Genomic DNA, 14,395 nt, shown 5'->3' with positions numbered 1-14,395 from the left:
CACACACACACACACACACACACACACACACACGTAAACTAAGCTAACATAGTGGTTCCCTGAACTGCATTACTCTTCAGATTGTGCTGGTCCTAAACCATTACACCGACACATGTCCATTCTACTTTGGAAAAAAATGAAAGATAACAGCGTGTACTGTATAAAGGTAAGTACCTTTATCTTTACGGACACTTAAGCAAATGTGAAGACTTACTATTTTTGATTGTAAACTCCAAGATCCAAGATTTCCTCTTTTTCCCCCAATTTCTGAAACCATTGTCAGAAAGGATATTTTCAAGCATGAGTATTTTCAATTACACTCATCTGAAAGTTTGCTTTCTTTTGCAGAAAGTACAATAAAATGTTATTATCCAAAAGTAGTCAACCAGTGCGGGGTTAAGTGCTCTGAATGATTTTAAGCATGAGGAGAGGTACAGAGTCTGCTAACCCTGCTGGGCAACCAAAGCATAGCAGAGGACAGCACTGATGAATGTCAGGGCGTGTCTCTGAGAGAGCGCGCCCAGCAGGTCTCACTGCTTAAGTGGAAAAGGCAGACCAGAGTGTTCAAGAGACTCTTCAGATGTCTTTTCTGAAGTGAAATATGAAATTTAAAGCAAACTCTTTCCTCCAAACAAACCCACTTAAGGACTGTCCACTCCATCAGAGAGGCAGGCTGACATCGCCTGACAACCGTGGGCTTTCCGGAACTGAGAGATGATCCTCTTCGAGCAAACTATCACGTGAGTGACGCCCCTCATGATCAAGAACCATTCTGAGAGGAATATGCAAGGTTCTCTTTCTTGAAAACAAAAGGAGGAGACACATCTAATATAGATTGGTCTGCAAAATAATGGCAAGCAGTCCAGGACTGATGGGAGAATGAAGTGGTGCTTACAGTGTACTGGTTAGTCCTTGGATGCCAAGAAGAAAAAGACTCAGCCAAACCACGTTCTCCCTGGCCTCTAAAGACAAGTCACAGTGGCACCAAAGAAACAGCACTCTCCCCACTACCTACAACCAAGAAACAGCACTCAACCCACTCCCTACAACCAAGAAACAGCACTCTCCCCACTCCCTACAACCAAGAGACAGCACTCAACCCACTCCCTACAACCAAGAGACAGCACTCAACCAACTAACTACAACCAAGAGACAACACTCAACCCACTANAGCACTCAACCAACTAACTACAACCAAGAGACAACACTCAACCCACTAACTACAACCAAGAGACAGCACTCAACCCACTCCCTACAACCAAGAGATAGCACTCAACCAACTAACTACAACCAAGAGACAGCACTCAACCAACTACAACCAAGAGACAACACTCAACCCACTAACTACAACCAAGAGATAGCACTCAACCCACTACCTACAACCAAGAGACAGCACTCAACCAACTAACTACAACCAAGGGATAGCACTCAACCCACTACCTACAACCGAGAGACAGCACTTTCCACACTACCTACAACCAAGAGACAGCACTTAACCCACTACCTGCAGCATCTGCTGTGAGCTCTAAGGAAGAGTGAGAAGATGCAGGGAGTCACGTGCAGTCATTACCTCAGTAGCGCACACTAAACCCACCGCCTCTCAACTCTCAACAGTATACACACATTATGTTGTAAAATAAACCCACAAGAAACGGCATGTGATGGAGGAAGGCATGCACAGAAAGACAAAAGCATCCAGAACATGCAAAAGAAACCTGGATGGGAACAAGAAAGAAAGGATGCAGCTGCAGTTGGCCTGCAGGCCTTCCATGGCAGCAGAGAAGGCAGCAAGTGTGGCCGGCAGATGAGCAGAACAGTGCCCTCCCTTCTTCCCACCAAACAGGAAGACCAGACTCTTGCTGAAAAGCGGAAGGAGAATCAGGAGAAGGAAGAATGGCAGGCGTGTCCGCCTGAGAAACAGCGCTCTAGCTTAGCTCATGCACGGACTCCCATTTACCTCTGAACAACAAATAATCTCTGGTAGACCATCAAGGTCAAGATGGGGCACCTCTCCATTAACTCTGTGCGGGTCTTCCTCCGCTTCTTCTCTCGGGTCTTGATCAGCAGGGCCTCCGTGTGCACCCTTTTCTCCAGGTAACTTTTGGGCAACTACATGTTCCTGAGCCTCTGTTTCTACTGGGAGCACACTGGCCACTGCTTGTCTGTCTGGGATGGCGTCGGGCACTGTTGCCTCCCTCTCTACTACCTTGGCTCCTTGGCCGGGCTCTTCCTCCAGCTCTTCATCACACTCCTCCTGCTCCTCCCTTATGGTGCCCTCGGTCACGCGGTGGTGGGGCTGGTACTCTCCCACGTCCTCACTCTCACTGCTGCTGCTGCTGCTCTCAGAAGACAGGGAGGTGGAGTCTTTGTGTGCCACAGGCTCCACCTTACGAGTCTCCCCAGGACCACGCCCCGGTGACATCTCTTTACCATTCATTTCTTCTGTGATTACGCTTTCGTCTTTCCCAACCTCTGCCCGCTGCTTCTCCACTACATTCAGAGTCTCATGTGAACTCTGTACAAAAACAAGACGGATGAGGGAGAACAAAAATATATGAATAAATAAAAACAGTGGAAGCCCAAATTAACTGATGGCAGATTCATGTCATGAAGAAGAACAAGATGACTGTGATGTGGACTGGAAGGGAAGCGTGAACATGAGGCGGATGAGAGGTGTGAGGGAATGGCATTAACATGGAAGGAGAACCTTAACATCGTCCCTGGTTCCAGTGCAAGGCCCTTCCGACGTGGGAGGACGAGTCTGCGAAACAAAAAGCAACCAAGGACACAAAATCAATATGGTTTTACCTCAACAACCACCAAGACAGACATGTGACAACGCAAACACAGAACAGCGAGAATTAACCCTAATGAACCCCGTGCTCAAGGTCACACACAGGACAAGTAAACAAATGCCACAACACTTACAAAAACAAACAAACAACAACACAGCCAGTATTCTCACAAAGAAAATTTTAAAAATTATTAGGACTATTTATGGATGAAAATGTTAAAGAAAAATATGCTCTTATACGTAAGCTTACTAATCAGCTTAAAGGATAAAAAGTTCACAAGTTAAAAATCTGTTCCTCAAATACTTCAGTCCGAATCTAGAACAAGGGCTGGGATCCCAAGTCCTAAATAAATGCAACATCAAGTACGGATTGATTGACTGACTGATTTCTTCCTTTTTGGATGGTGCTTTTTAAAAAAAGCATCTTGGATTGGCAGAATTGTGGTTGGTTTCACACAGGTATTAACATTAAGATGTTCATTCCAGAAAGTTACTAATACCTCAGTTTGAAGTAGAGATATAGTAACATAAATTATTATAACCTAGTATTAACTGGGGTACAGGGTTCTTTTAGAGGAGGCTCAATGCTTCATGCAACCTTACACTTACAGAAGTAAAGCAGAGAGACAAGTTTATATCCTTGTGGTACTCCTATTAGTGACCTAACAAAAACAATTTAGTTCCAGGCAGCAGTGCTGTTTACTCAAAATATCAGCCACACAGAATGCACATGGCACTGGTCCTCTGATCATGCTGGGTGCCAACTGTTGTGCCATCAAGACACTAACTGTACTCAGAGGTTTTCCCTAAGAGACATCAGTCCCACCATGGGTCCCAGCAACCACGGACACCCAGAGCCAAGTGATACAATCGTCTGTAGTTCCTACAAACATATGCTACAGACTCTGTAACTGGCTACTCTGAAAGTCATGGTAACGGTATGTCTGAGTTGCTCAAAACGCATGTCATGCCAGGTAAAAATGTGATCAATAGAACGAAGAGTCACCTTTCCAGTTTTACTGAAGACTCGAGAGTTTCGGATACTAAACTGAAAACCGCAAGCCTGTTCTTATGAGCAAGTTCATTTAACCACAGACTCCTGCAGAGATGAAGGTGGCTAGTGGTCAGCGCATCTCTGAGGGACACATCTCCAGCTCGCTGCAGGCCAGTGGCAGGACTGTCACTGAGCCTCGCATGGCTAGACAGGTCTGGCTTGCTCAGGGTTCCAGAGGATCATTCCAACACACTTAGTTAATGCAGCAACTCTGGTCGGGCACGTGAGTGCTGTTTTAAATAATAACCTACCAGAAGATACCTGGGGCTTGGGTTTTGAAACCTGAGCTCTGCAAAGCTCTTAGCTGGCTCTGCTTAGGTGAGACTTTCTTCTGTGTAATAACTACAGCTCTGAGCCTCAGTGCTTTAAACAGTTCCCCAAATGTTGGCATTTCCCCCAATCTATGAGAGGTATTCATTGTTTCTTGATGTTTCTCCCAGTGACTTCACTAGTAAGTGGAGGGAAAGATACTATGTGCCCCCAGAATGAAAATCCATCTCATGTGCTTTTAGTAGTGGGGTGGGGAAATGAAGTAAAATGCACCTCAGGCAAGTGTGAAAAGGGCGAAGAAGAAAGCAGCTCTCTGGGTGCATTAGCGTTCACAACAGTGCCCTCTGCTGTCCAAGTGGTGGCTGAAGGGAAGGAGGCGTTCACACTAAGAGAAAAGCCCTGTCCACTAAACAAAATGGATGTTATCTCCTCTTCTAGGCTCTAGAGGTCAGAAAAGGAAGAGCAAAGAGTTAGCAATACATCAGGACAGACAGCAGTGACCTACTGAAGGGAAGAAGGTTACACAAGAAAGAACAACAGAACAGCATGCAATGAAGGAAAGATGAGAACGTCGGAGATGGAAGCAGGCTAAAGTGCAGGCCTGCCTGAATGCCAGCGTTTGCACCGCCAGTTATCACTGAACTGTAACAAACGGCACCCCTCAAGCCCTCAAACACTGCCGTCTGAGGTAGCCCCTTGGCCACTTTCCACAGAGAGCTCTCTCTCCAGCAGCCCCTTCTTTAGAAATGCCTCTCTTCTGGCTGGGTCCTGCTCTCCATGCGCTTCCCTATGCACTCCGTACCTCTGAGCACCCTCATGGCAGAGCATAACCAGCCAACTCTTATGCTCTCTCTCTCTCTCTCTACTGCAATAACTGCAACAAACAGTCCTGATGGAACGGGGTGGGCTCCACTTGTTTTCAGAAATGGTTTGAAAAATAAGACAATCCCCAAATTCGATAACTCAGCATCCACACATATTTAACTTTCATATTCCTATCCCTTAACCAGTACTCCCTAGCCAGCCTGAGAGGGCAACAGACAAGCTGTGGCAATCCTCAGAAACTTGGAATGTCATAACAAATGAACTGGGAAATCCCTCCACCCTCCCGCCCCGACTAAGTGGAACTTTGTGAGAATTCTTAATAAACCACATTCTCCAGTAAACCTTTTAAAAAGATAAATGCTTGTTGTGTATCAAGTGTTCTTCCGAGTGGGAGAAAGTGGAAGTTCTTAAAATTTTCAGCAGAGAAAAAAGTTTCTGATCTTAATAAAAATTGTGAAATTAACGTGCTATGTGTGCACTGGATCGAGTATTTTCCCAAGTCTCTCACTGACTCGGGAAGCTGCACAGGGTGAGTGTCTGCCTTGCATGCTCAGCTTCCTGGGACCCATCCTCAGTACTGCAGCCCCCCACCCAAAGTACCTTACAACAAAGTGTAGCTCATCTCTCATACAGAGTCAAGAGAATACAAGTTGTAGAATACACAGTGGTTACTTACCCATTAAAGACTAAAAATCTATTGGCCTCTAATTTTCTATGCTGTTCTGCCCCCAAAATTATTCATGGCCAAACCAAAGCCATTTTAAAAATTCAATGTATTTATTTTTTAAACAAGACACCACTTCTTTAAAAAACAAACAAACCAGCCAGCCACCTCAATGGTCAGTTAGAGATGAGAGATGGCTAAGCAGTTAAGAGCCCTTGTTCTTGCAGAGGACCCAGGTTCGATTCCCAGCACCCACAAAGCGATTCACAACCACCTGTACCTCCAGTTTCAGGGGATTTACTGGGGATTTGATGCCTTCTGTTGACTTCTCTGAGCACTAAGCACACATTAGGTATACATAATGTAGGCAAACACTCACACACAAAATAAAAATACACAAGTCTTTTAATTATTTTTCTTAGACCCGTATTATGAGAATTTGGAAATTTTAAGCAAATATGTGGACATGTTTTTTTTTTCTACTTTTCAATAATGATTATCTGAAGATAAATAAGAAACCCTGTAAAATCAACAGTGAAAGGGAGACATAAAAATACTGAAATGGCATCAGCTCAAGTCAGAGCCTGAGCACACTGGGCGCACACTCCCAGTAATGGTATGTTACCTCACGAGAACAAAAGAACACAGACACGGGGCCAATAAAAGTTTTGTGGGTGAGGCAACCAGAAAAAAGGAGCTAGGTCACCTGATATGTAGTATATATTTTATACACATGACAGAAAATACAGTCATTTCAAGTGTATATAATCCTTCTAGGAACGTTCACTGATTAAACATCATATAATTTCACTCTATACATTATTTTATACTGTATATTCATAAGACATGAGATCCAGAAAAATGATCATTTTAAGTATCTTCACCAAAATTCTAGGTAATATTGCCAAATGCCCTTCAAATGATGCTATTTGAGTTGGCTTCTGTGCATTCCGATTAATACTCCCTTGTCATTTAGCCATTTCGGGTCCTTAAGGCTTAAGCCTCAACAGCTGTGTATGCCCTTCCTTTAGCGTAGAAAGATCTTCCCGTCTAACTTTCTCACCATTAAGAACCCACTTTAAATGCTATCTCCTCCTGACCCTTCTAACACACACTAAGACTTACCTCTTGACATTCTTAGTGTATGACACACTCTAATCACTGAAGGCGTGCGCCTGCTGCCTCCCTCCCCAGACTCTAAGCTCTCAGGGCTACCAAGCCAGCTAAGCAACCACAGCAGTAGAGGAGAAAGAAGTAGAGAGCCTGTTGCCTCCCTTGTGACAATACTCAGGGACAGAGAGAATGAAGCTGCTGCATAGAATATATCTTTTGTTACATCGAAAGTCTGGAAGATGAAAGTTCCAAGGTTTCCCACATGTGATTAGTAAGTTATGAACCAAAGCACACACAGTGTATTTTAACAGTAGCAGCGTGTCCTACGGGACAATACAGTGCATTCCCATGAGGCTCCTTTCCCAAGGACAATGATGGGTCACACATTCCTAGACTTCCCTACTTTCAAAATGCAAGTAAGGGCTTAGCATAGGGTTTCTCCCCAGTGTTCCCAAATACACATGAGCCTAACTTGTTAATTTGGTTTGGTTTGGTTTTCCAGACGTGGATTCTCGGTGCAGCCCTGGCTGTCCTAGAACTTTCTCAGAAGACCAAGCTGGCTGTCAACTCGTCTCCCTCTGCTTCCCAAATACTGGGATTATTGGCATGCGTCACCATGCCTTTTCTTTTTGTTTGTTTTCTCCGAGGAACTTTGGCTGTTATGAGCCTAACTTTTTAAACATTCAGAAACTATTTGAAAGATAGCTTGACATGAAAAACCGTATTCCTGGCTGTGAGCAGAACTGCATGGAGGAGGGGAGAGGAAGCAGACACAATGAGAGGTGAGCACCTTGTGCACCTGAGCTGCCTCTTCAGATGTCTGTGCTGCCGCCATCAGGTACTTCTCCCTCATGGGCAGAATATCCTTGAAAGGATTCTGGTCTTTTCTCTATTGTTTTAAACAGTGACACCATCAACACAAAGACACATGCATCACACCTTAGCAACATAGACGTAAGAAGCCGCGTGGGGCAGTGGGGCAGACCAGAAGGAACAGTACACAGAGGAAGGCCGTTCAGTCCTAGGTCTGAAGCCACTGCTTCTCTGGAAATTCTAGACCAAGCTGCTGAAAGCACCAGTCAGTAAACACTGGCTTCTTCCTTCACAACACAGCGTGCAGCCTATCTAACCTCTCCATTTGACAGGTTTTATTTTTCAGTTCACCAACCGCTTTTGTTCACTGGTTTTTAAAGCTCTGCTTTCCATTCAAGGCCGCAAACTTGGAAGCGTATTACTACCAGGGGCTTTGCTCTGAAGAGGGGTGAGCAAGATCAACATTGCAGTATCCAAACCAAATGTTTATAATTGGGCAACAGTCACTACATAATAAAAGGGACATAATACAATTCTCCCAGAGCAGCTTTCAAAAGTGAAAAGCAAACTGTATGCATCTCCAGAAGGGTGTGCTCACAAACTGTATCCGGAAGCATCAAGGAAAAAACTATGAAGGCAGGAAATGGGACGGATGCAGAGGTACTCTGAGAGGACTCTAAAGTCAGTCCTCGTGACCTTCTGTAAAAACAAACAAGAATGTTTGGGGTTCACTGGTGTTTAAAAGTTTTTCCAAGAAGTGTCCTCAGTGTATTGATGTATAATATTTTGTAATATCTCAGAACTTTCCGACAGAGCTCATCCGTCTCCAAAGGTAAATCTTAGCTCCTTATCTTCATGGTAATAACCTTAGACTAATCTACATATATTTTCCTTCACAAACCAAAATCCTTATTTGAGAAGCCAGTAACTAAGCTTCTTAGACACACATCTTACATTCGTTCCTAAGCTGGCCTAATAATTCAATACTGCTAATTTATTACCTAAATACAATAAAATCACTCTGAGAATATTTCCAAAGTACTTTGCAATGCATAAAATTTACCTAAGAATTAAGCTAACAAATATTACATTGTTAATACTTAGTAGTTTAAAAATTGTTAGCAATGCAAAAGAACTTATTTATGTGCAAACATTTTCTAATGTCTGAGAATCAACAAACAAGATGCAGGAGCACGTGAGACATAGAGCCGAGAGGCAGCCGGTGACGTACCGCTTGTGTCTGGAAAGACAGAGGTGTGACCCGCCGCTTCTCCCATTCACTGGGGCGAGGCTCAGGTGTGGACGCCATGAAATTGCGCTTGAGTTCACTAATGCTAGCCTGATGTTTCAGAATGGCCTCCTGGGCCTTATCCAGGTCCTAGCAACATGTAATATGACAAAGGGGGAGTCCAGGACGAAAGACCCAGCAGGGCAAAAGCAGAACCAAAAAAATACAATAAAGTAAACTTATGATTCAAAAAACGTAATAAAGCAAGAAAAATGCCAAGTCTCAAAAGCCATCTTAGTATCTGTGGATAGCCCTGAGTACATAAAAATTTGAAAACAAAGTCATTGAGTTATTTTACTCATATCTGAATGATTTTAATTTCTTCTCTATTTGGGATTTTAAATGATTTTAAATTATTTACATTAGAAGGGAGGCACAGAACTGACTAAAATGGCTAAGAATCCATATATATATACATACACACACACTTGGATTTAAATGGCAGCCTATGACTTTGTTAGCACAAATCTATCTTTGGGATAAAGGCTCTCCCTAAATTGTATTCTGTGAATATAGTAAAATACAGAAGGGCAAAGTTAGAGACACACTTGGCCTGCAGGGAGCAAGCCTGCCCAGAAGCATCATCGAAAGTAGAAAAACCAAGGGATGGCTTGTCGGGAATGCAAATGCCAGTGTTCTTAAAGAATAAAAATAACTCCTTCCAGAGACCTTTTCTGCTTGGTCTCTCTCTAAATGAACCACATACTGGTCTCATGTAATAACACAAGAGAAAGGCCTACTCGTTCCTCTCTCATTGCCATGGGCCCTGATGAATCAGATATTCAGCAGATTTAAAAGAAAAAAAAACACAACAACAAAATCAAAACAAAATGGGAACTGGCTCTGGTAAGTGGTGCATGTATAACCAACGTTCAGGAATTTGAATGAATGGCATTTTAAATGTTTTGTTGTATTTCAAAAGTAACAGGCTGCCTGTAGATTACAGTCCCACTCCCAAAGGGCAGATCATGCATCTGATAGATCAGCTAATCCACAGTCATGCACAAGCATAGGAGCTCACCAGGAGCTTCTATAGCCATTTGCAAAAAGTCATGAACCCCTGAAACTGTTGCATGGCATGGGAAATGACTGGCTTGAGATCAGGCACGTTTCTTGCATCTGTTCACAACAATGTTACTTCTTATACTTTACAGCAATTTAGTAAGTTAAGCAACAATACAGTTTAACATTTTCAAAGCTGCCAAAGCAAGGAAAGAGATTAGTCAATTCTCAGGTCCAACACTTTAAAGGGACCCACACACCTCATCATAGATAGCAGTGAGATTTCAAGCAGGGGAAGCCATAGTTCAAGGGTTAAGCAAGTGGGCCAACATTATATAAAAATTACCTACTCTGTTTGACGTATATTAAACTTGAGGTTGTATTACTTCATATTGTATAGCTTAAAGGTGATATTAGAAAAACGGGCTTACTTAGTAAAAAATAAACCTAATTTAAATAAGAAGAGCTTTTCTCCCAAGCTGTCAGCTTGAGAACTTACAGTAGAAATATTCCTTCCCACGCCATCTAAGAACCAAGGCGGACGGGTAGCATGCACTCCCAAGTTCAAGAGCCCCATGCATTGCATGCACTGTACTTGAAGAGAGCAACCAGCCAGTCTGTGCGTGACCTCCCGTCCACAGCAGCCTGGCAGCCAGAGGGCAGAGTGCAATGCTTTCTTAGATCATACAAACCTCCAACATTAAATTGCTATGTCTGACATAAATATTATCCCCGTCTACTCTCAAGGTATTTTTCTGCGAAATTAAATCACACACAGGGAGAAAAGGCAAATAAACACAAGTGTATCAGTCAGCAAGCACAAATAACCCAGAATTTCATAATCTAAGATTTTAAAATAAAAGAGAATAAAAATCTTAAGAGTCACAACAAACAAAGCTGAGTACCTTCTACCATCATCCCCCACCCCGCCCCAAGCCCAACCCCAGGAGCAGCAGGCAGCAGGCACTTAGTTAACATAAGGGAAGCAGACACCTGCTCTGGGCACATCTCTGCATCTTCCATCTTCCCCTGCAAAGCCACTGGCCACACAGGCAGAAAGGAGGGTTCCTGGCAGGGCTCCACCTCCAGGGCAGAGATGCTGTGTCCCACTGAACGGGCGCTGTGGCAGGACAAGCGTGCCCTGCCCTGGGACACGTTAAGCCAGTGGCTGTCTTCACTAGCTGCTGTGCATGATGAAATGGCCCTTTGCGTGGGTGGGATGGACAAGGGCAACTCACTCTTTCTCAGTCCCTAGAGTGCGCTCCACTTTAAAATTTTCTTTTTAAAGCAGAATAAAAATGAGAGTGCAAAGATGGCAAAAGCCAAGTAGCAATGGAAGGAGGTACAGAGACGCCAAATTTTATATCACTATACATTGTCCTGCCGGTTTTTAAACAGGTTTTCTTGGGGCAAAATTAGCCAATTAGCTTTTTTTCATATTAAAGGGATATTTACAAATAATCTTTCGAATATTGCCACTTTCCATAAAATTTTTATGTAATAGTTTTCTGCAGTTGGATAGTTCCAAATATTTAATGACCCCCCCCCCAAAATCAATCTGCAAGTAAGACTAAGAAATATTGAGCAAATGTTGACACTAGGAGACTCATGTCAGAAACAAAAACAGACACAAAAGGGACGTCAGCTTCCCAGGCTCTCATCCATGCACTCCCCTCCTGGGCTGCAAGGACAGTGCCACAGAGCGGAAGGAGTGCTGTTTTCTAACCATGCGTGGCACGTGTGAGAGGTACGTGGGAGCTAAGAAAGCACGGCATAGCCACTATACTTGGGAGGGTCAGATGCTTCTGTCTTGATCAACATTTAACTCACTAAAATGCTGATGTGTGGTTATTTCTTCTACAATGGTATATTTGTTCCATTTCTTATATTTTTCTTTATGTTTGCCCTGATTTCTATGACATGTGCTCTGTGTTGATCGAATCCCTAAGATACAAGATACTTAATTTAATTAGCCAGACCATATTGAACAAAATAATTAAAAATGTGCTGCATATGCTCAGGCTGACTTCCTAGTAGTGCAGAGGTAGAACACTTCAAACAAGCTCTTACACAGGTGGAAGGAGTCTCAGACACATAATTTTAAATACATAGAATGGAAAGGGCAACCTCATATTTAGTCTAATATCTCAAAGCCATGGTTCATTTTTAATATACACTATAACCAAATTATCATCTATCTTATAAAATGCCCAATAATGACTCTTATATAATTATATAATTCAGGGTAAAAGAAAGAAGACTAAGTAAAATTTATCTACTTGGTCCCCAAATGCTAAAAGTACAACAGACATGGAGTTTCTGAGACTTAGAAACAACAGGAGTGTAATTTACATACAGACTTGGGCTCATAAGAGCAAGTGCAAGATTGAGTTTTGATCAAGATTAAAATACTATGTTCAGGCTGGAGAGATGGCTCAGCAGGTTAGAGCACTGACTGCTCTTCCAGAGGTCTTGAGTTCAATCCCCAGCAACCACGTGGTGGCTCACAACCACCCGTAATGAGATCTGACGCCCTGTTTTGGTGTGTCTAAAGACAGCTACAGTGTACTCATATAAATAAAATAAATAAATCTTTAAAAAAATAAAATAAAATAAAATAGTATGTTCTCCTGATATGTGTCAATTACAATTATGCCCAAAACATTCTAAGTTTTGTTCCAAAACAATGTTCACATGCTTAAGGAACAATATTGATACTTATCTTCAAAACATAGCCAATGTGAGTGCTCAGACACTCCTTTAACAACCAAACATGATCTAAGATATTTATACAATGATCTTACCAGTGTGCACTGAATTTAGAACGTGTATAGACCTGGACTTCAAATAGCAAAAGTATCTTAACTTACTGCTTATGCACGTGTGTGTGTGTGTGTGTGTGTGTGTGTGTGTGTGTGTGTGTGAGAGAGAGAGAGTGTGTGTGTAAATGTACATACTACTTGGAGGGTAATCAGTAAACTTGACGTACATGGTTAGACTCTATATTATAAGGGGATATAACAAAAACAGGAGGTAGGCTTCAGACGCTGTCGCTTATGGAGGCACGGTGGTCACTGCTTCCTCCTCCTCTGGCTTGTCATTCAAATCACAATCATAAAAAACATGAAGAGCAGTGGCCTTCCCCTCCAGGTAGCAGAGGGCCAGTGCCAGAGGAAGGGAAAAGGTAAGAGAAAAGGCAACCGACTGAGAAGCAGAGAGCAGCAGCCCGAAGCTGAGGAGGAGTGAAGGGATGAAGGAAGGTGATGTGATGGGGACACAATGCTGGACATCAGCAGGGAGGAAAGAAACCCAGAGCTTGGGGAGGCTGGGGAACGCCAGGTACCCATCTTCATCAAGGAGGGAGGGGAAGCCCGTGCCAAAGCATCTGTGAAAGATACAGGAGGAGTAACCCAGGTCAGCATCCTTAGGGACAGCCGATTTGAGAGTCTTCTCTGGCATGGAAGGACCGGTAGGTTGACACGGGGCTACAATAGGATCTAAGACAGAATCCAAGGTGGCCACTTCAGGGTCCCCCTGCTCTGATGCCCCACCCACAGAAAGCAGCTCAGAGCTATCTAGTGTGGTCTGATCAGCCTCCCCAGAAGGGTCTTCTTCCGAAATGTCTGACAGCAAGTCCACTTCAAGGACTGGCAGGAGGTAAGGAGGGAGAGATGAAGTACAGCAAATGAGAGGTGACAGGGGGCGCATGCACGTGGTCTATTTTAACAACCCATGGTTGGGTATGAATCCCACAATGGTTATTTTCAAAGGAACAGAAGGAAACAGAGAAAAGAAGAAACATTAGTGAAAGCTTTGCTCCCGAGTAGGTTTCATAACAACAGTCATTAAAAACTTAACTGAATAATCCACTTTGAAGGAGAGAAACTGTTCTCCTTTTATCACATAAAAGCTACACATATTATTGACGACTATGAGTTTTTAACTAACATTACTCAAACCTAGCTGCTGACACATATATTGAAAATGCTAGAAAAATGTTCATAGAACTAGTCATTTGCTAAAGACAAGAAAGATTTCATTTAGAACTTAATACAACATTTGTCTAGATTTTTTTCATAATTACATATATCAACTTAAGACAAACTGAACAGAAATCCTGACCTTTCTCTTCAGTAGCTGTTTTCTCAGATACTCTGTAAGCATGATTGAAAAGATTCTGACCACTTAGTACTTGAAGGATATCTTGTAGAACACAAGCTGAGTTGTTTTTTTTTTTAACTAAATGGTGTTTAGCCAGATAATTTTAACAGGACAATCACAAATTGTTTAACAACAGGATGCAAATGATTCGCGTCCCCTGCTGTTTGATACCCTGTCCTGTGGCATGCCTCTGTGGTGGTGTCAGTGCCTACAAGAATTCCTGCAGTACCAGCAGATGCTTCCGCAGTTACAGTTCCTTTACACGTTCATTCTGCATGTCATTTAGTTTTCAAAGTCAGAGCTAAAACAGCACAGTGTGTCAAAAGGATGATCCAAGCAGTGTGTGTGTGTGTGTGTGTGTGTGTGTGAGAGAGAGAGAGAGAGAGAGAGAGAGAGAGAGAGAGAGAGAGA

General features: G+C 43.0%; 1 protein-coding gene across 7 annotated transcripts in view; it reads right to left on the bottom strand.

The window, feature by feature from the left end:
• Epb41l2 (erythrocyte membrane protein band 4.1 like 2) overlaps positions 1-14,395 on the bottom strand; it is a 101,201-nt gene that overhangs the window by 14,826 nt on the left and 71,980 nt on the right. For 2 of the 7 annotated variants that reach the window (XM_029532823.1, XM_029532825.1), the window contains exon 13: positions 2,207-2,515. In XM_029532823.1, coding sequence (XP_029388683.1) covers positions 2,207-2,515 — 309 coding nt within the window. Of the gene's footprint in view, positions 1-1,957; positions 2,516-2,707; positions 2,762-7,510; positions 7,610-8,764; positions 8,912-10,515; positions 10,579-12,397; positions 13,541-14,395 lie in introns of those variants that run through there. The other 5 variants (XM_029532819.1, XM_029532820.1, XM_029532822.1 and 2 more) reach the window with 5 other exon arrangements.

This window comes from Mus pahari, chromosome 21 (assembly GCF_900095145.1).
Source record: "Mus pahari chromosome 21, PAHARI_EIJ_v1.1, whole genome shotgun sequence".
Taxonomy (NCBI): Eukaryota; Metazoa; Chordata; class Mammalia; order Rodentia; family Muridae; genus Mus; species Mus pahari.
This window is presented reverse-complemented; position numbering and strand designations above follow the sequence as displayed.